At 41.9% G+C, this 21304-nt stretch overlaps 1 protein-coding gene across 1 annotated transcript in view; it reads right to left on the bottom strand.

Annotated features, from left to right (window-relative positions):
• The window catches only part of ARFGEF3 (ARFGEF family member 3), a 111634-nt gene that overhangs the window by 19262 nt on the left and 71068 nt on the right, over positions 1 to 21304 (bottom strand). Inside the window, 13 exon segments of the mRNA XM_014959819.1 lie at positions 704 to 806; positions 1908 to 2022; positions 2583 to 2759; positions 3454 to 3582; positions 5373 to 5517; positions 7838 to 7941; positions 10064 to 10186; positions 12029 to 12173; positions 12525 to 12704; positions 15108 to 15253; positions 16808 to 16941; positions 18136 to 18314; positions 18614 to 18749. Coding sequence (XP_014815305.1) covers positions 704 to 806; positions 1908 to 2022; positions 2583 to 2759; positions 3454 to 3582; positions 5373 to 5517; positions 7838 to 7941; positions 10064 to 10186; positions 12029 to 12173; positions 12525 to 12704; positions 15108 to 15253; positions 16808 to 16941; positions 18136 to 18314; positions 18614 to 18749 — 1816 coding nt within the window.

Genomic DNA, 21304 nt, shown 5'->3' with positions numbered 1-21304 from the left:
CCCAGGGAGGTGGTTGAGTCACCATCCCTGGCTGTGTTTAAGGGACGTTTAGATGGGGCACTGAGGGATATGGTGTAGGGGAGAACTTTAGAGTAGGGTAGATGGTTGGACTCGATGATCCCGAGGGTCTCCTCCAGCCTAGATGATTCTGTGAATACAAGATTCGGAGTGATCGGTCTCATTACCATCAGCTGCTGACCTGCTATTTAACATTTGATGAGTTTGATGCAAAGGCATTACAATTTCTTATGTAGTCTGGCCTGCGATGACTTAACAGGATTTTTTTGTTACAAGAAAGATAGTGAGGTGAGAAATAAATCTATATGGAGCACGTACCTACGGCATCGAGTATGGAACTTTGTCTTCTGTCTAGTTTTAGCCAATCCAGAGGAAGAAATAGATCAAAAGGTAAGTTTTCACCTACTAAACTCTTCTGATTTTGTGCTGGCAGGGCAATTTAAAATAAGTCTGAACTACTAGTGACTAGTGTTGTTTGCACGTGTTTAGAAAAATGGATTTCAGTCTCCATTGTTGATCCAACACCTTTCCTTGAGAGTGAACTGTCAAAATAACAAAAGCCACCATGTAATCCTTATGTTTCTTTTCTTGGCTCTGTACTCAAAAACTTTACCAACCTGTCAAAAGTTAGCGAGTCTGTAATTCGTGTGATTACATTTTGACTGTCAGCAAAAAGGCAGTTTACCTTTACTGGCTCCAGAGTGGCCGAGAAGGCGTCCTGCAGGGCGCAACACGCGAGTCTCCACATCTCTTCAGTGAACACAGGCCCTGCTGTCACCAACACGTACCTGCAAGGGCACAGGGAAACACGACCACATTCATGAAGGAACTGAACAATTCACATTTGGAATGGGGGAAGGTTGAAAAGAAAAAAAAAAAAGCCCTACTCAATAGCTAGCTCATGATACCTAATCTCCTCAGGTGTTACCCTGACCTATTTTTGTAATTACACTGTAGTTTTGACTTTTTTTTCCCTTTTGCTTTTCCTCTTTCAGTAGTCATCTTGCCAGGACAAAACCCACACGTTGTGTAACTATATAATGCAGTGCTTGTTTTGGTTATGACTCTAACAACCTGAAGACTGCGAAAGGTATTAATTACCTCTAAAGATCTGTGAATTCCAACAGAAAGATACTTGATTATTTTTCCTAAGGATTAATTATTGACTAACTGCATGTAAGCAATGTACAAGTGCTTTTCCTGGGAGCAATACACATAGCAATGCCTACAATCACAGGTTCTGAAGCAGAGAGAAAACAGCAAGAAAAGCTTAGTAAGTCTACAATTCATTATTTCAATAATGATAGATATATTGTAGACTTCTTTGTAGACACTGGGGTGCTGGAGGGGGTCCAGAGAAAGGTAACAAAGCTGGTGAGGGGTCTGGAGAATAAGTCTGAGGGAGCTGGGGGTGTTCAGCCTGGAGAAAAGGAGGCTGAGAGGAGACCTTCTCGCTCTCTCCAACTCCCTGGAAGGAGGGTGTAGCCAGGGGGGGTCGGTCTCTTCTCCCAAGGAACAGGCCATGGAACAAGAGGAAATGGCCTCAAGTTACACCAGGGGAGGTTCAGATTGGATATTAGGAAAAATTTATTCTCTGAAAGGGTCATCAAGCCTTGGATTGGGCTGCCCAGGGAAATGGTTGAGGCACCATCCCTGGAGGTGTTCAAAAGATGGGTTGACATAGAGCTTAGAGACATGGCTCAGTGAAGGTTTTGTATCAGTTAAGCTGACGGTTGGACTAGATCTTAAAGGTCCCTTCCAACCTAGACAATTCTATGATTGTATGGTTCTTCTGAGATGTTTGCCAACTTAATCAGTCCACAAGTTCTTCAAAGATACACAGACATCTTTTTTTTGAATATGCCAACTGGGCAAACAGACTGTGTTACCTGATACAAGAGCAGCCAACTCTGGAAATAATTTCTGTTGGTTCTGCTACACAGGCCACCAGCAGCTTGAAAAGATCTTTCAGCATAGTGTTGATCATATTTTCATAACCAATATCTGTAAGGAAAAGACACAGACTGGTTTTAACATCATTGCCCTAGAGACAAACAGTCTTGCTACACTTACTGCTATTCAGAGACTTTGCAAAACCAAATCTTTTTATGCAGGTATCGCTAGAGCTCAATTCTGAAACACACATCACATCAAACTGAAGTAAGAACAGTCCTTTTGATGTTAACAATATAAAATATCTGAGCTTAAGTGGTACTGGAGAAATTCTGTTAGATCCTGTTTCTGAATATTCTAGTCCTTTACGATCAAAGTCTTAGTACCTTCTTTTGGAAAGTATAATATAAGCTGTGATGTTTTAATTTTGAATATAGCCCTGCTGAGAGGAGAATGGACTAAATAATTTCCCTAGGCCCCTTACAAGTTAATTTTTTCCATAACTCTAAACTCTGTAAAAAAAGAAAAAAAAAAAAGCCCAAGCAAACAGAAATTTTCAACCCTCTTCCTCTTATTTTCTGCTTGAGTAACCAAAAAGCAATTACAGCATCTCCCCATCCAGTACCACACCACTGATGGCTGTCAGTAGAGGTGACAGTGCAATGAGGTACCTGAGTGTATGAAATTCTGGATGTGCTCCACGACGAGCTCACAGGAAAGGCCGATGGCGTGCTTGAAATTAGCAGATGCCACGTCCCAGTAAGAATGGTCACCGTGGCTGCGATGGAGCCAAAGAGACATCGTGGGGAGAAGAAGATGTACAACTGCATAAATGCCAAATCCTGGGCCTTAAAATAAACACAATGATGGTTGTATGTTTTTGTTTACAAAGCCTATATGCACAGCAAAATTGCTAAGTTGTTCCAAGCTTGAGGCCAAAGAAAGCAGACTCTGAAACTTTTTTTTGTAGGAAGAGAGGGGTAAGCGGTTTTGGATGTAGCTGTCAGGTAGTATATGAACATTTAGCCAACTATTTACCTGCTGTCTTTCCCAGCAGGTCTACAGGAATATATAATTTTCCATTTCCTGGACACCAGACAAACATTTTCTGTAGCTTGGACATCGATAGAGTACTGCACCTCTTTATTTGTGCACTAAATGTAAGAGTGTGTTGAACATACTCTTACAAGATGCCTTTTGTCAACATAGAACAAATGCACTCTCTGGAACAACAGATCATGCTCTGAGAAAATGCCTTCCTATTCAAGAATGTCTCTAGAATGAATAAGACACTTCAGAGAAGTGGTTTAGGATTTTAAGAAGTTTGGGTGTGTACATACTCTTACAAGATGCCTTTTGTCAACACAGAACAAATGCACTCACTGGAACAACAGATCACGCTCTGAGAAAATCCCTTCCTATTCGAGAATGTCTCTGTGCAGCTCTAGAATGAATTAACACACTTCAGAGAAGTGGTTTGGGATTTTAAGAAGCTCGGGTGTGGGCTCTGCTAGCTCACATTTTATCAAGCCCTTTCATTACCAGGTGTCTTGGCAACGTCCCTCAGCAATTCAAAGAGCAGATCCAAAGTAGGAGGCTGGTGCTGGCGGGGACAGTTGGATATGGCAGTTGTTAACTCTTCCAGCAGAATAATCCAGACGTTGATAAGACCTACAAGTAAGGAAACAAAGATTAAAAGCCATGAGTGAGATACCGCATTGACCAGAGGTGGAACTTGCTTTCAGAAAGTGATGAAAGGCTAAGAAATTAATTAACTTAAAGATCATGGGTTCTTCCATGTTCAACTGTTGCTGTGTAATGGTTGTGGGCAGTATTAATTTTTGAAATGATGGTCTCCTTTTCCTTCCCTTTTTATTAAGTTTGTGTTTTGTCCCATCCTTCCTCCTACAAGTACATCTTGTTCTGGTCTTTCTTAATTTACTACTCCCACTAGTCTGGTCTCTTTAACCTTGGATGATTTTCTTAGTTTTGGACATTTTACACATCTTGCTACCATTGAAATGCTGCCCAGAATGGTTTGTACCCGTTTAGGTTACGCTATTAGTAAGGATCCTAAGGTGACTGGCCATCATTTAACTGTCTCTACTTGCTACTCAGACCTGAACAGTAACAGTACCTCGTGAAGTGTCATCAGGCTGCCTCAACATGTCATCTTTAGACATTAAGAGGTCACAGATAGAAGAGTATTAAATGTGGATATGGCAGAGCTGGACAACTACCAGAACAGCAGTTAGGATACAGGTAATGCTGTGAGTTCATATTTACATGAGCAAATATGTATCCCTAAAAGATTATGGGATACAACCAGTTTTCAATACCATTTTGAAGATGGTTAGGAATTGCTGCCTAGGAATTACAGAATCACAGAATCACAGAATTGTAGTGGTTGGAAGGGACCTCAGAGATCATCGAGTCCAACCACAAAAAAAAAAAAAACACCAAACAACACCAGCTTTTTCACTTAATTACTTGGTAGTTGCCCATGATATTATGAATGATGAAAAGGATCTTGCTTATTACACTCACAATGCTCCTGCAATATATGGTGTTAATCTGGAGTTAAGTTTGGCACGGAATCAGATACACTATGAAAACCCACTGCACCACCATATGGCAAAGCAGACTAAAACATTTTTGCCCCATCTTGTGGGACCACTGACTTGGGTCTCCTGCATCCCAGGTGAACATCCTAAAATATCCAGGGAGAATCCTAGTTCAGATATTCAGAAGTGACTGTATTGCTTTGAAGGGCCATCATGAGCCCAGCAGCTGCCAGGCTTCATTCCTCTCCTGCTTGGCTCCACACAGATCTAGTTCCTCAAACATCTAATTAATCCACAACCCATAAAAGCCACAAAAATAACCAGGAGACAAATGCTGCCTTTTTTTTTTCCTGGAGGTCACAGTGCTTTTTATGGACTTTAGAAATTCACCATTTGGTTCAACAGCCCACAGGATGTAAATTTGAAAACACATTTAAACAAGTATTCTTTATCTTTCTACACTGTAACTCAACATTGACATTTTTTTTCTGTTAAAGGCAGACCTGCCAATACCAACCTTAATAGGTTTTCATTCCTTTACTTCATCTGTGTGTAGAAAGTATTTTTGTGTTAATTCTCCAAAATGTATGTATATGCTTGTATTATAAATATCAGGGTAACTAAATATATGATTAATTAAAATATTATTATCTTTTCCCAAGAGAAGGGTTGTATTTTTAACATATATGTTAAAAGCTTTATCTTTTAACATAAAGAAGGTGATGTGACCTGAACTTCCAAGTTTTGTGTGCACACACTTGTGTGTAGACAACATGGAAACAGTAAACTATGAAGTTTTCCCCCTCCTTTTTGCTTTCAGCAGTTGGCAAAAATTTACAGCGACACGTGGAAGAAGCAGTTGATTAATTCTGCAATTACTGCTTTCAATGCACTCACTGGTGTCGTCGTCAAAGTCAGAGAGGATGCACTCAATCCCGTCCTCGCTGCTGGCCGACTGCTCCTGCACCCTTCGGGGCAAGTTCACCAGCCGGCCACTGAGAAAGATGGGTTTCAAGGGCATTTTATAGATTTTGGCTAACAACTGGGGGAGGAGAGAGAGAGAGAGAGAAGAAAAAAAAAAAAAAATATTATATGTATATATATGAGAAAGTTTGTAAAAGCTATCACATACAAAACACGTATGTAAAATAAGATAAAAACTATGAAAGCAGCATAATGCCAGCATCTGTTCTGTTAATCCAGCAATACTGTAAATGAAAAACAACAACTAGAGGCCACAAGTCTTCTGTTCATTGACAAATAAGGGGTCGAGAGGAGAAAACAAGGGAGAAAAGCAATTAAAATAATGTATTTTTGGGAAGGGAGTGTGCTCCCTCCTCATTTGTGAAAGACAAATGCTACTACTTACCAATTGCACCTATGACCTAAGAAGGTCCCTTAGCCTCACACAGAATATTTTGGAGCTCTGAAGGACTAAGTAAATAGTGATAAAAGGACCTGCACAGGAGAGAGAGAGAGAAGAAAAAAAAAAAAAAATATTATATGTATATATATGAGAAAGTTTGTAAAAGCTATCACATACAAAACACGTATGTAAAATAAGATAAAAACTATGAAAGCAGCATAATGCCAGCATCTGTTCTGTTAATCCAGCAATACTGTAAATGAAAAACAACAACTAGAGGCCACAAGTCTTCTGTTCATTGACAAATAAGGGGTCGAGAGGAGAAAACAAGGGAGAAAAGCAATTAAAATAATGTATTTTTGGGAAGGGAGTGTGCTCCCTCCTCATTTGTGAAAGACAAATGCTACTACTTACCAATTGCACCTATGACCTAAGAAGGTCCCTTAGCCTCACACAGAATATTTTGGAGCTCTGAAGGACTAAGTAAATAGTGATAAAAGGACCTGCACAGGTTTATTTCAGAGCTTCATTGCCTGGGCTGTTCACTACACAACAAATACAAACTTTGCAGAATTGTGCTATATATAGCTGGGATGCTACTGGTATGTTACAGACCCTTCTAAAATAAATCATCTATTTGCAATATAAAGACAGGATTTGTTTTCAGTCATTCCCATCCTCCTTCTACTGGCAAGATAAAAGGTGTAACGAGATAAAAACGTCACAAATAAGGGGTCGAGAGGAGAAAACAAGGGAGAAAAGCAATTAAAATAATGTATTTTTGGGAAGGGAGTGTGCTCCCTCCTCATTTGTGAAAGACAAATGCTACTACTTACCAATTGCACCTATGACCTAAGAAGGTCCCTTAGCCTCACACAGAATATTTTGGAGCTCTGAAGGACTAAGTAAATAGTGATAAAAGGACCTGCACAGGTTTATTTCAGAGCTTCATTGCCTGGGCTGTTCACTACACAACAAATACAAACTTTGCAGAATTGTGCTATATATAGCTGGGATGCTACTGGTATGTTACAGACCCTTCTAAAATAAATCATCTATTTGCAATATAAAGACAGGATTTGTTTTCAGTCATTCCCATCCTCCTTCTACTGGCAAGATAAAAGGTGTAACGAGATAAAAACGTCTGTTTTCTTTTAAAGAGGAGAAAATATTTCTGCCTCACTGTGTGGACCAGGGTTTGTATGGATGAGGAAGACTGATGGGGTGCACATAGTGTATAGATAGAACATACATTAGATATACACATGGATATTCACTAAATTATTGGAGGTGGATGAGATAGTGAGTGCAGTTTGATATGTCTGCTGTTTATTATTCTAAACTGCCTTATTCTTTCCATTTCCCCTCAGTCTGTGTACTGAATCCACCCATTATCTCTGAATTTAGACATTAAGTCCTTTCAGCTGTGTATATACCCTTTGTTGTGCATTTCTATCGTACCCAGAGAAAACCATGGTGAGGGTTGAACAAAAAGACCTGCAGGTACTACAACAATGCAAACAACATTATAAAATCAGACAAAAAACATTCTAATAACCCTGGATAATAATCTGTGCTGCGTGCCAGGAGATTACAGGGCACATGCCAGCATTCTGACTGTTAGAGATTAGCTCTGAGCTTCAGATGTGCCTTCATGGTACAGATAAGCTGCTGGTGCTGTGTTTTAGAGGGTGTAACCTGTTGCTCTTCTTAAGATCTGAGAATTCTCAGGGTTTGGGTTTGTTTTTCCCTTTCATTCCCAATGCTCTTTACAGTAACTGTATAAATAAGACTGAATGCAGCTTTGAGTAGGTTACTATTGGGTTTTGAACATTCACATTTTCTGACGTGCTCCTTGGGTCTGAGTGTTTTCCCAGTTTTCCTCCACAGATTCTGGTGTGCTCCTGCAAACCATCTAACCCTTGAAGCAAAAGCCTGGAGGTCAGGACTGTTTCCTGGGCCAGGTTAGTACCTGTATAAGAATTGTCCACCCTACCTGAGAACATCTCCTGAGGTAATCAAGGGCGGGAAGGCACAAGTCTGTGGATGCAGATCCTGATCCTGGCACACAGTCACCCATCTCCTTACAATCTACTTCCCCTGGCGATGGGAAGCAGAAAGGAAAGGGAATGGCAGCATTGGGAAGGGCAGAAGAGGAGAAACACAAACAATATTAGTTTTCCTTTATCATTCAGTCGTGCCCTAATGTCTGAAGAGAATCCAGAAAACATCCTTTGTTTGATCTTAGTAGACGAGAACCACGTGATTCTCATACAAACAACATGGTCACAGCACATACATGGACTTTTATATGAATTAATGCTTTAATAAATACGTGCCTATTTAAGAACTCTTTAGTAGGGCCTTTGGGAGTTCCTTTGCTCAGTTCATGTGCTGATTATTTTCCATTCATTTGCACCCCGTTGCTCTGGAAAATTTGTCTACCACAAGTTCTTCCTTCTAGTTTATTTACTCCTTAAATAAAGCAGGTCAGCTCCAAGGCATCTTTGTTGCAGAGCCTGGATAACTCCACTCACTCCAGCATCTTCCCTGTCTGCACAGTCTGTTTTCCTCCCCCCTCAACCAAATTTGAAGCTTTACTAAATGCTTATATACATTAACTTTTTATTGCCTTAAAAGCCACTCATCTCATAAAAAAAACATAAGATAAATATTAAATCCTTTTAGTAAATCCTACTTTATTCTCCTTTCACTACATTTATTTGCTCTTTCTATGCCCTTAACTATTCCCTCCATAATATAAAGTCTTGTCTGCTATTGAGATCTGCCAATGAAGTTTGAATTCTTTAGTTTTATGTTAAAATGCACATAAGTGGTATTATACTTGCTATTGCTCAGTACAGAAATATCTCATAGTCCCGCCAGCTTTTAATTAAAAAAAAAAATCTTTCTTTTTGACAGGTAACCATAAAGGGGACAAACTGATTTCATGAAGGTAAGAAACCTAAAAAAATATAAATTTATTACATTTTAAGTTCTCCAGAAGGAACATGAGTTCCCTCTATTGGTACTGGACATGTATCACAAGCTGAATTCTGCCCCTAGAGAAACTGATGGTGAAATAGCTTAAATAAGACAAAAGTAACATTAAAGACTGGATCTGCTGCAGTTGGGTACTTCATTTAAATCAAAGGGAGTCGCTTACGAACCTCGCTACCTCTGTGAATTAACATACCTGTATTAAAAAAAGCACCCCATTTTGCCACTCATTAGAAGTTTTGCAATTTACATAAGAAAAACTTAATCACCGCCACAGTTTAATAAAAAGTGTCTAATTCTAATGACCAAGGCAAGGCAGGGAACATGAAAACGGGGGGCAGAATGACCCAACACCATTTGCCTTTGTTCTGAAGTTTGATGAAGCACCACAATTACTCAGAGGGGTCACCTTGACTTGACACTCCTGGTCTCCACCGCCCTCAGTAACACCATGAAAAAACTAATCATGGGGACAGAGTGGTATTAATTACAACGCTCACGATCTCACTGAAGGTTCTGCAGGTTTCCAGCATTGCACGTGCCAAACTGGTGCTGCTGAGGTGGGCAAGGGTAGAAAGGAGCCGTGTGGCTTTGACCGCTGAACGTCAAACATACCCTGTTCTGTTTCAGGCAATCCATGCTGCCACTGCACAATGCCAGGTCAATCCTGCAATATTCTGTTGGGTTTTTTTTAATGTAAATGGATATAAGCAAGCCCTGATACAAATTAAGATCAAATGAAGCAGATATTTAATAGTGGGATGCATCTTTGCTGCCATAACAACCTGAAGAATTGAAAGCATTAAAAAGGTTTCTGCAATAATCCCTTGGTCTTGATTTTATTTTATTTTTTTAAGGCAATCTGGACTCCATTTCTTCACTCCCTCTCTCTTCCCTACCATTCCATGTATAACATAACCTAATTCTCCTCTTCCGCGGGATCAAGTTTGACACAACATGACTTAATAGGATAAAAGGAAAATAAAAAATATTTACCCAGTCCTTTGACAAACTTCATAAGGCACATAATATAACTGGTGGCGGCATTGGCAAAGACCTGGATGCTGTCTGTGTTTAGAAATGCTTCAAAGACATCAAACACCGGAGCTTGGCGTTTCCCTGTGGAAAGAATAAGATGAGAACTCTTCCCCATCCCCCAGAACGGTGATTTTCCAACAGTTTTGCAACAATTTAACTGAATCCGAAAATAAAAAATATTTACCCAGTCCTTTGACAAACTTCATAAGGCACATAATATAACTGGTGGCGGCATTGGCAAAGACCTGGATGCTGTCTGTGTTTAGAAATGCTTCAAAGACATCAAACACCGGAGCTTGGCGTTTCCCTGTGGAAAGAATAAGATGAGAACTCTTCCCCATCCCCCATAACAGTGATTTTCCAACAGTTTTGCAACAGTTTAACTGAATACATAGAATCTCTTCTCTTCTGGGCAGACACAGAAATAATCTCCTAAGTAAAATCTTCTCTTGCTCCTGAGGCAACTCGTGTAGCCCTTCCTAGGACGTAATACAGACTCCTTCCTTTGCCTTATCTATGGAAGATACAATCTTACACCTGCCAAAATGTTGAGCTCTTGGACTCGGCTCAGCAGCTAACACTTCCATTTGGTGGAGGTTTCTGGTTTAGTTCTTGATAACTGTCAAGATGACAGCAGTCACACGGAAAACTATTCAGACTATATAGTAACAAAATGGCCTCGCTTTTCCTAAGCAGATTATCAGTCTTCAAAAGCCCTTTACACTTGCATTTTGCCATCAATCCTAACAGATCTGAAAGACAAAATTTAGGAGGAAAACCATATCCCTTACAAATGACTTGTAACGTTTAGAAAAACCATCTAATGGGGCAAAAGGACGGATCAAGGTGATTTTCCTGTATTACCCGCTTTCTATACAAGCGAACATCTCTGGCAGGGATGGAGAATCATTCCTACAGCAAACATGGTTTGTAACAGTGCTAGCAATTTGAAGCCCTATGACTACGTGCCTGAACAAGCACTTGCCCAGATTATCACACAAATTTAGCCTTTAACGTTCATCTACAAGAAGAGATGGAAGGAGGATCCAGGGAACTACAGGCCTGTGTCAGTCTGACCTCTGTGCTGAGGAAGGTTATGGAGCAGATCATCTCGAATACCATCATGCAGCACGTAGAGGACAACCAGGTGATCAGGCCCAGCCAGTATGGGTTTATGAAAGGCAGGTCCTGCTGAACTAAGCTGATCTCCTTCTAAGACAAGGTGATTTGCTTAATGGTTGAAGGAAAGGCTGTGGACAATGTCAACCTAAGACTATAGTAAAGCCTTTGACACCATTTCCCACAGCATTCTCCTAGAGAAACTGGCTGCTCATGGCTTGGATGGGTGTACTCATCACTGGGTAAAAACTGGATGGAGGGCCAGGCTCGGAAAGTGGTGGTCAATGGAGTTAAATTCAGTTGGCAGCCAGTCACAAGTGATGTCCCCCTGGACTCAGTATTGGGGCCTGTCGGTCTCTTCTCCCAAGTCACAGGCAATAGGACAAGAGGAAGCGGCCTCAAGTTGCACCAAGGGAGGTTCAGATTGGATATTAGGAAAAATTTATTCTCTGAAAGGGTCGTCAAGCACTGGAAGAGGCTGCCCAGGGAAGTGGTTGAGTCATTGTTCCTGGAGGTATTTAAAAGAGGTGCAGATGTGGTGCTGAGGGACATGGTTTAGTGGCGGGCTTTGCAGTGCTAGGTTAATGGTTGGACTTGATAATCTTAAAGGTTTTTTCCAACCTAAATGATTCTATGATGATGTAGAGCAATAGGTTTCACACAGTAAAAAAGACAGTCCATGTGAGATATGGTGGTTGTATAGAATATGCTTTCCTTTCTCTAGCAGGACATCGTCAAGGCCAAGCTCAGTACTCCTGCACTACTGTTGTGCTCAAAACTATTCAAGTAGGTTTGAAGCATTTACTCCCCATTCTAGTCATCTGCCAGAATCTGGAGGATTTAAAAAGTCAGAACAATACCTTTGCTTTCCCTCTACCCCAACAATAAACCAGATACTTCAGTACAGTCGTAGAGTATTGCCACTGTTCAGGTAGGGCACTTAAATATATTGAGTTAGTTATTGTGTCCCCAAGGAGTAAGACAGGGAAACAAAAGGACATACGAAACAGTGAGTGCAGTAAGTCCTTACCCATAGAGTATTCTCCTACAAGGTACTCTTTAACCTCTGACTTGCTGCTGCTGTGAACCGTTTCCAGGGCACTGAACAGGGGTCTCCATCCCGACTGGATCTGGGTAGAACACATCTCCACCAACTCTCCTATCGAGGTGACCACCTGGAGACAGCGTAAGAGGTTAAAAGAATAAAACAAAAAACCAGAATCGATACATAGATGGACCTTCAGAAGGAATGAGGATGGCTTTAAACACATTCCTAGATTTCACTATGTCAGTTCAGACTACTTATTTTTTAGATAATTGAAAAGTTTTATTGAATTGCTTTAAAGCCAGGTATACTGTCTGCACTTTACCACAATGCTGGCTTAAGTAGGCAGAGCCCTCCTCATTCCCTGTAGATGAGTAAGATGCAGCATTTGAAGGGAATTTGGGAAACACTCTCAAGTGGAGCAAGTGCACTCCAGAGACCATCCAGCCATATACAGACACCCTGATCAGGGCTGACTTGCCTGGTCTTGGACATCCTCATCACACAGCTCCAGCTGCATGATACGCTCAAAGGGGCGGAAAAGCGCCTCATTAAAGTGAAAATGAGAAGGCTCATTCCAGTCCATCAACACTTCAGTGAGGATGTCATGGATGAAGGAGACAGCCTTCCGGGACACGTGTCTCTCCTTGTGACAAGCAGCCTGCAGGGAAAGGAAGAGTATTAGAGTTTCTCCAAGCAAAAAGAAAAAAAAATTGCTTTTACTGAGACAATTTTAAGGGAGATAATTGCTTCATGTTGCTTGAACCCTAAAAGCAGCTTCACCACTAACATGACTAGGGATCCCACTGCAATGAAAATGGGAGAGTACTGCCACGGAAACAGATGACTGAGAATCTGAGCTGCTTGAAGTCTCTCAGATGCCTGAAGGCTTGCCGTCAATTCAAAAAGCACAGAGCTAAAAATAAATCATAAACCCCTCAGAAGCCACTCCAACTATCCTTTGTTTCTATTGAATGACCATTTTTCCCTTCAAAAAATTCACCATACCTATCTATGCGTGGCCAAATGTCACTTAATATTTGGCTATTTATGGAACTTAAAAATGATGGGAATTTTATCACTTTGGAAGAGCTATTAAAAAATTAAATGCCAGTGCATCTGGATATAAAGATATTGTTTTGAGTAACTCTGCAGGTTATGCTGAATTCTGTCTTTTCCCTGATGTTGCTCCTTCCCAGTAATGCCCTCATCTGCACTGAAGCCAACCAAAGAGACTGACCAGCCCTTGCAATCTGAATAGATGGAAGGACCCTTTGACAGGAAGGGTAATGATAGAACAAGGGGAAACGGTTTTAAATTGGAAGAAAAAAGATTCAGATTAGATCTCAGGAAGAAATTCTTTACTGTGAGGGTGGTGAGACACTGGAAGAGGTTGCCCAGAGAAGCTGTGGCTGCCCCATCCCTGGAGGGGTTCAAGGCCAGGCTGGATGGGGCTTGGAGCAACCTGGTCTGGTGGGAGGTGTCCCTGCCCAGGGCAGGGGGGTTGGAACTGGATGATCTTTAAGGGCCCTTCCAACCCAAACCATTCCATGATTCTATGATCTTAAAAGGCTTAAAAATGTTCAAAACATGAAAAGTATTTACAGTGGTCTCAGGCTGGCATCCAAAGGCAAGTGAGACAGTAGCTTTCAAGATAAAGGGCTGTTAAAGCATACAACAAAAGTATTCTTTGCTATTTCTACTTCACTTTGAGGGATTCCACGGAGACTCCCCAACATCTGAACTCTGCTGTAAGACAGCCCACACATTTTCTTGAGTCAATGAAATGAAGTGCTGTGGCAATTTACTGAACAGCTCATCTTAAAACTCCAGAGCTCATCTTAAAACTCCAGAGAAGCATGCTCCCAATAAATCTGGGCATGTGACACCACACACCTCACCAAGAGAAAGAAAGAAGTACTGCACATTTATTCATACCAACCATACAAATCAAAAAGCTTTGAGAATTCCAGACAGCAGCATTTCATCAGATAAGACTGAGAGTTTGGTTGAGGAGAGGTCATTTGTTATGACTGAAATCCACTATGTGGCTGCTACTGGCATGTCACTCACCAGAGTTCACAAGGAATCACAGAATCATCTAGGCTGGAAGAGACCCTCGGGATCATCAAGTCAACCATCCATCCTACTCTAAAGTTCTCCCCTACACCATATCCCCCAACACCACATCTAAACGGTTCTTAAACACAGCCAGGGATGGTGACTCAACCACCTCCCTGGGCAGCCTGTTCCAATGCCCCACCACTCTCTCTGTGAAGAATGGTTTCCTAATGTCCAGTCTAAACCTACCCTGCTGCAACTTGAAGCCAAGGAAGGAGAAGGAAAGGGAAAAATCATAGAATCATAGAATTGCCCAGGCCGGAAGGGACCTCCAAAGGCCATCTAGTCCGACCTCCCCGCAGTCAGCAGGGACACCCCCAACTAGACCAGGTTGCCCAGGGCCTCGTCGAGCCTCACCTTGAATATCTCCAGGGATGGGGCCTCAACCACCTCCCTGGGCAACCTGTTCCAGTGCTCCACAACCCTCACAGTAAAGAACCCTCTCCTAAAAATGTCACCGCCTTCCCAGTTGAACTGGCTGTATGTGGAAAAATAAATCCTTTTATGGGAAGACTTGCAAGGATGCAGCCCTTGACTGGGAAAGCAGGTAGATGGAGGAGTTTCTTGAAACTCTTCTTCTTTGGAGATTTTCAAAACCCGCCTGGATGTAGTCCTGAGTAACATGCTCTAGCTCTAGGCAATCCTGCTTCAGCAGGGGAGTTGGACTAGATGATCTCTATGGTCCCTTCCAACTCTAGAAATTCAGTGAAATTCAGTGAAAATTCTTCTAACCTCTGAAGGTGGCTTCAGTTTTTTCACCACAGGCACATGGGAACTATCACATTGCAAAAATCCAACACCCCATCCCTGGATCTGCCCATTTCAGTTATTTAAAAGTGCACCACAACATCTGATACACGTTTTAAGAGCTATCAAAGACTTCTCCAGCTTTCTCAGCTTTGTCATCCCTTGCACACATTCCCCTTTTGTCCCCCCAACCTACCTCTACGAGGTGAGGTGCCACCAGGCTCCAGCAGCGCATGAGGTGGAGCAACGGGCGAGATTTACTCCTTACAATCCTGAGCATGGCATCACCGAGTCGGAACAAGTGAAGTGCACTTCTTCTGTCCTGGGTAGATTTTACTTCACCTACAAGAAAGTACAAGAAAATAAATGGAAGCTAAGCAACAGCAGCTCCTCCCTCTCTAGATGTCTAAATTGGAATTTAAATGAAGTTAAACATTATTAATTTGTGGGGGAGGAGGGGAAAGGGAGAGGAAAACACAGAAAAAAGAAAAAAATAAATCAATGTAAAACACAGCCTATGCCTGTGTAGGCAAGACAGCAGGAGATGGACCCAAGTTTTAAGAACAACTTATTAAACACACTTTATTTTGATTTAAGTGATCAATTTTTTTGAGAAAACATTTTTAAAGACTAAAGTTTGGAGAAGTAGTGCAGAAAAGTTAAGCAAGGAGTTAAATAATTGACATTAAGGCCCAAAATAGTAGTTGCAAAAACTTTTGGTCACATCTACAGGAGAAAATATAAACTGAAAATTGTTTAGTTTTGGGTTTTAGTTTTGTATTTCTTATCAAGCAAAGGATGAGAAGCAAAGAATGTGAGAAAATGCTTTTCTGTTCCCCAGGCAGTAATAGTCATTATTTCTTATTGAAAGGAATTAATCTTCTGTTGCTCTTAAAACATTTGGAAAGACACTTCATTCTCTCATTTAAAATATGCTGGTGCTTTTATCTCTAACGAAGTATGTCATCAGGGGGCATACCACTTTTAAGATTAAAAAATGCAATTAATTGCTTTATCCTAATTTTAATTTCATTATTACTAACTACTGTTGACTGACTACTAAATACATGATAAGAGGGTTACCATTTATTAAAAATAAAGTGATTAATGTTAAAGCCTAAAGACAAGCAAGAGCAAAACCGAACAATTTGAAGTGTCATATTGAGAAAATGACATGTAGCACTTCAGGGAGAGGGGGAAAACAACTAAATTTGAGACATATAACAAATAAAATCCACATCTGCCACAGAACAGGAAAAAAGCCCGTATGACTAATATAACTTCTAAAGGCACAGTACAAATTTAAGTGAAATATCTTCCTTTGGGTCCAATCCTTCTGCTCTGTTTGAGACAGTGATAGAAATGACAATTTACAGGTGTTGTACTGTAAAGTACATGCCCCACTGCTGGGGAAGAGCAAATGGAATAAATCCCACTGCTTTATCTCACATTCCTCAGTTGTGTGCTTTGTTTGCTGTCACCCATTTTCTGAATACTTCTGAGGTTATCCTGCTGTCAAACATCTAACCTAAATCCACTGTCTTAGGTCTACATTCACCCAAGTTTCCTTCCTGAATCGGGCTCCAAAATAGAGCTGTGATTAAATATTTGTGGATAATTAACACCCCCCAGAGTCCAAGAACCAAATGAATGTCCTCTGCAGTGTTTCACAGCAGGTGTGGACGTGGTCCCCCATCCAAAAAAGCACCCAACCTTTTCAAAAGACTTTGTGAACTTCTCCTACAGAAAGATCTCATGAGACTAAATACTGTGTTTTATTTATTCCTGGGAATTCAGTTAGAAAAATTAGAACTGTAAGAATACAAAACAAGTCCTGTACACAATACAGTTGTACATGAAACACAGAACTCTGTAAGGGATCTTCTGGTGATTTACCTGGCATTGCGAGGGAGTAATCAACTGTATCTGTGACTGAATGGAAAAGCTGGGCCTGAGAAGCCTTCTTCAGCTGGTAAAGGAAGCCTGCCAGTGCCATCAAGTTTAACTTGTCAGCAGCATCTTCAAAGAGTCTGTGAGTAAAAGAACATAATCTAATTGAAAACTTCATGAGATGCAGATTTAAATCTGTATGTAAGAGGAAAACTCTTAGCTGTACATGGCTGTTACGTGTTGCCTTTGATGACAACATTGGGTTACCAAGGGCTTTTTCATTTATACAGTGCTGCAGAAAGATATTGATCCAGAAGCTTTATTGATTGATGGGTGGAAAGTAGAGTGATGATCAACCTGAACCCTTCCAAGATTCAACCGTGGTGCTAAAACAAAAGTCACTTTTTCAAGGAATCAGCACCTTCCCATCACTGTGTCTCACTGCTATAAGCAGTTCATGAACCAGCAATCAAAAAAACAGGGAAATTATTTCCAGTCCTCACAACACAGATCATCATAGCTCCGCTGACTTTAGAGTTACACCAGTTCACTACATGATCAACCTGAACCCTTCCAAGATTCAACTGTGGTGCTAAAACAAAAAGTCACTTTTTCAAGGAACCAACACCTTCCCATCACCGTGTCTCACTGCTATAAGCAGTTCATGAATCAGCAATCAAAAAAACAGGGAGACTATTTCCAGTCCTCACAACAGAGATCATCATAGCTCCGCTGACTTTAGTTACATCAGTTCACTATATCTAAAGTTACAGCCCCTTACATGAAAAACAAATTATTTCAAGTCTTAGACCTAAAGTTGCTGTACCTGAATTGATGTTTAGGAATAGAAACAAGAGTTGTTATTTTCAGCTGCAACGAGTTCTTAAGATTTAAAACTTGAAGTCTGTACCCTCAAAAGAGTAAACTTATGCTTACACAGGAGATAGATTCCACAGAGATCACAGTGAATTTCCACACTGTGCAGCTACAGGTCAACACGAATATAATTTTCATGAAGAAAAGGGTATTAGAGGTATGCAAACTCAGGAAATTTTCAACTCTGGCCTGGGCTGCCGAAAGAATAGCAGAAATAGCAAAAAAGTCTGTGACATATCAGTCTGCAGACCACATTGTAGGCCCATTTCACCTAGCTATTCCGTGACCATGCTTGGTGGACCTTCCTCCTCCAGACACGTTGGGGCTGGCCACAAAGTTCCAACAGCTGGCAGGACAAGACACTCACCTATTTTGTCTGCTTTAATAAATGTAACAGATTAATTTACACGCAAGCAATAAATCCACCAGTCTGAGGATGCATTTGATTCCTTTTTTACCTGTCAGCTTGCGTGGAGAGTGTGAGAACAGCCTTGGCAGCGCTGGTCCCACACAGCAGGCTGCCTCCACGGAAGTCAAAAGCTCTGCCCTTACTGCTCTCCTTGATGAGTTCCTGGATAGAAACGGGCTGAATGACAGGATTGCTGCTGAGGGTGGTCTCCTGCTCGGGGGTCAGCACCTGGGGAGAGTCCCCAGGCTGGGGGTCTGGGTGCAGCCCTGTGTGTGCCTGCTGCGACTGGGTGATGGTGAGGGAGGGCTGGGAAGCACCATCACTGAAGTGGGTGTGCTCCAGCGTGCTGATGTACTCGCACACGAGAGTGTGAGAACAGCCTTGGCAGCGCTGGTCCCACACAGCAGGCTGCCTCCACGGAAGTCAAAAGCTCTGCCTTTACTGCTCTCCTTGATGAGTTCCTGGATAGAAACGGGCTGAATGACAGGATTGCTGCTGAGGGTGGTCTCCTGCTCGGGGGTCAGCACCTGGGGAGAGTCCCCAGGCTGGGGGTCTGGGTGCAGCCCTGTGTGTGCCTGCTGTGACTGGGTGATGGTGAGGGAGGGCTGGGAAGCACCATCACTGAAGTGGGTGTGCTCCAGCGTGCTGATGTACTCACACACCCTGAGAAGAAAGAGGAGAAGCAAAAGATGAATAAACTCCCCCCAAACCCAAGAGTTCCTCCCCCAGCCAATCACCAGGCTGAAATGCTGGGATCTGTACTCCAGAGGTGATTCTACAGCCCCATTGCTGAGAGAAGGCAGCTTACGTGGAAACCCACTGCCAATCTGCAGGCACCAATTTCTACATCTAAACCAGCTACAATGCACTGGACGTTCTCCTCAAACCATAAATAGCCAATCTCTAACTCAGTCTACACATAGATAACCTGTCTTCTTACATGTGTTGGACTCCCATGTGCCTAGAAAGCAAATAGTTCAGTGGAGGTGCCTGAAGAGCCCATTTAGTTTCCTGGGTCTGTCACTTCTGGTAACTTTGAAGCTTCCTAAGCAGATTTTGTCTCATAATAGTGGTGAAAAACAGCACCGTCCCACCTGGAGTGTTGTGTCCAGCTTTGGAGTCCTCAACACAGGAAGAACATGGACCTGTTGGACCAGGTCCAGCGGAGGGCCATGAAGATGATCAGGGGGATGGAGCACCTGCCCTATGAGGACAGACTGAGAGAGCTGGGGTTGTTCAGCCTGGAGAAGGCTCAGGAGAGACCTTATAGTAGCCTTCCAATATCTGAAGGGAGCTACAGGAGAGATGGGGAGGGACTCTTGATCAGTGAGGGCAGTGACAGGATGAGGGGTAATGGTTTTAAGTTGAAAGAGGGGAGATTTAGATTAGATATTGGGAAGAAATTCTTTCCTGTGAGGGTGGTGAGGCACTGGAAGAGGTTGCCCAGAGAAGGTGTGGCTGCCCCATCCCTGGAGGGGTTCAAGGCCAGGCTGGATGGGGCTTGGAGCAACCTGGTCTGGTGGGAGATGGTTGGAACTGGATGATCTTTAAGGTCCCTTCCAACTCTAACCCTTCTATGATTCTTTTAGATACTGATTCTTTTAGATACTGATGGTTAAAACTCTGACACTGTTTATACAGAACACCCCCAGAGCACGTGAAGTCCTTTTTTTCAGTCCCATTCCTTTCAGGCAACATGGCATCAGTTCTGTTTCCTTCGGGAAAGCTGGCGAGTACCTGAACACATGAGGCCAACAGTCCTGATTGTGGCTCCCCATCTCCAGGCCCACGTTAAGGACTGCATCCATACACAAAACATGAGCTGTGTGCAGGCAGACTCCCTGCACTTTCCCCATCTGCTCCAGTTTCTGCTCCACTTTCTGTTTCACTGCAGCACGAAAAACAAAAATAAAAAACCAGCACATTAGCTTGTCCAGCTTTTAAACAAACACTTGTCTGCATATAGAGTGATGGCAAAGGAATGCAGTCCGAAATCTATAAAAGAATGTGGATTTTAGACAAACAACAAATCAGAGAAACCCATTTCCTCCTAATAAACATAAGGCAGTTTTAAAATTAAAATTCCTTTTGATTGACATCTTCTATGCATGAAAAAAAATAAAAATCAATTCCAGATTGACACCCTCCACCCCCAAATTCACATCTTGCTGCCCACAGAACAGATGCAGATTGCTAGTGATATTATATGTTTCTCTTTGGAGCTGGTTGGCTGGCTATTTATGATTTTTACCAAAATCTCCTTTTCTACGGAAACAAAAATAAGTTTGCAGATTTCACAACTATTTCCATACAAACGTTTCACCAAAGAACTTTTTCTAATGGACACTCTTGTCAAAGCAAAACTAATCCTGGTCTGAACTACAAGCATTTGGACCTCATTCATTTTCCTGAGAATCTCCGAAAAGGTTAGTTTTCATACTGCATTGGAATGGAAACAAATTCTGAAGCTTTGCAAGCTTTCACAGAACAGATCTGTTGGCCTGTGGCCACTGCTACTGCCACTTCTTTCCTCCAGTGTATCCTGGCCAACTCGCTTCAGTCATTTCTAGCAGAGTGATCAAAAAGCCAGTTTGTGCTCAGGCCTGCTCAGTTTTGTTTTCTCTATTCAGACACCAAATTTAAGTGCCAAGCAGGGTGATTTGTGCAACGCCGTGTTTTGTTACGGGCTTCTCGCCATTAGAATTCAGATGTCATCAGACACATTTTAGGTGCCTCTCCAAACAGCCACTGGAGACAAAAATTGACTTTACTGACTTCCACTGGGGTTGAAGCAGCGGTATAGAGATGCAGAACTTTTTACATGTTACACACGTATAATTTTTTTATTCCAGCCTCATTTAAGATGATTCAGAAACAGTTTTAAATATCTGATGATGACAAAAGACAGCCAAGGATGTATATGCAAGACAGGAAGAAGGATGCAAACTAGGCTTATATTACTACCCAACACTTTGAAAAAAAATATTGTTTTTCTGATGCCCTCTGGTTCAGGAAGAAATTTTTTACTATGAGGGTGGTGAGACACTGGAACAGGTTGCCCAGGGAAGTTGTGGCTGCCCCATCCCTGGAAGTGTGTTCAAGGCCAGGCTGGATGGGGCTTGGAGCAACCTGGTCTGGTGGGAGGTGTCCCTGCCCAGGGCAGGGGGTTGGAACTAGATGATCTTTGAGGTCCCTTCCAACCCAAACCATTCTGTGAT

The sequence above is a fragment of the Calidris pugnax genome, unplaced genomic scaffold, assembly GCF_001431845.1.
Source record: "Calidris pugnax isolate Ruff unplaced genomic scaffold, ASM143184v1 scaffold396, whole genome shotgun sequence".
Lineage (NCBI taxonomy): Eukaryota > Metazoa > Chordata > Aves > Charadriiformes > Scolopacidae > Calidris > Calidris pugnax.
The sequence above is the reverse complement of the archived record's forward strand: the minus strand, read 5'-3'. Positions and strand labels throughout refer to the sequence as shown.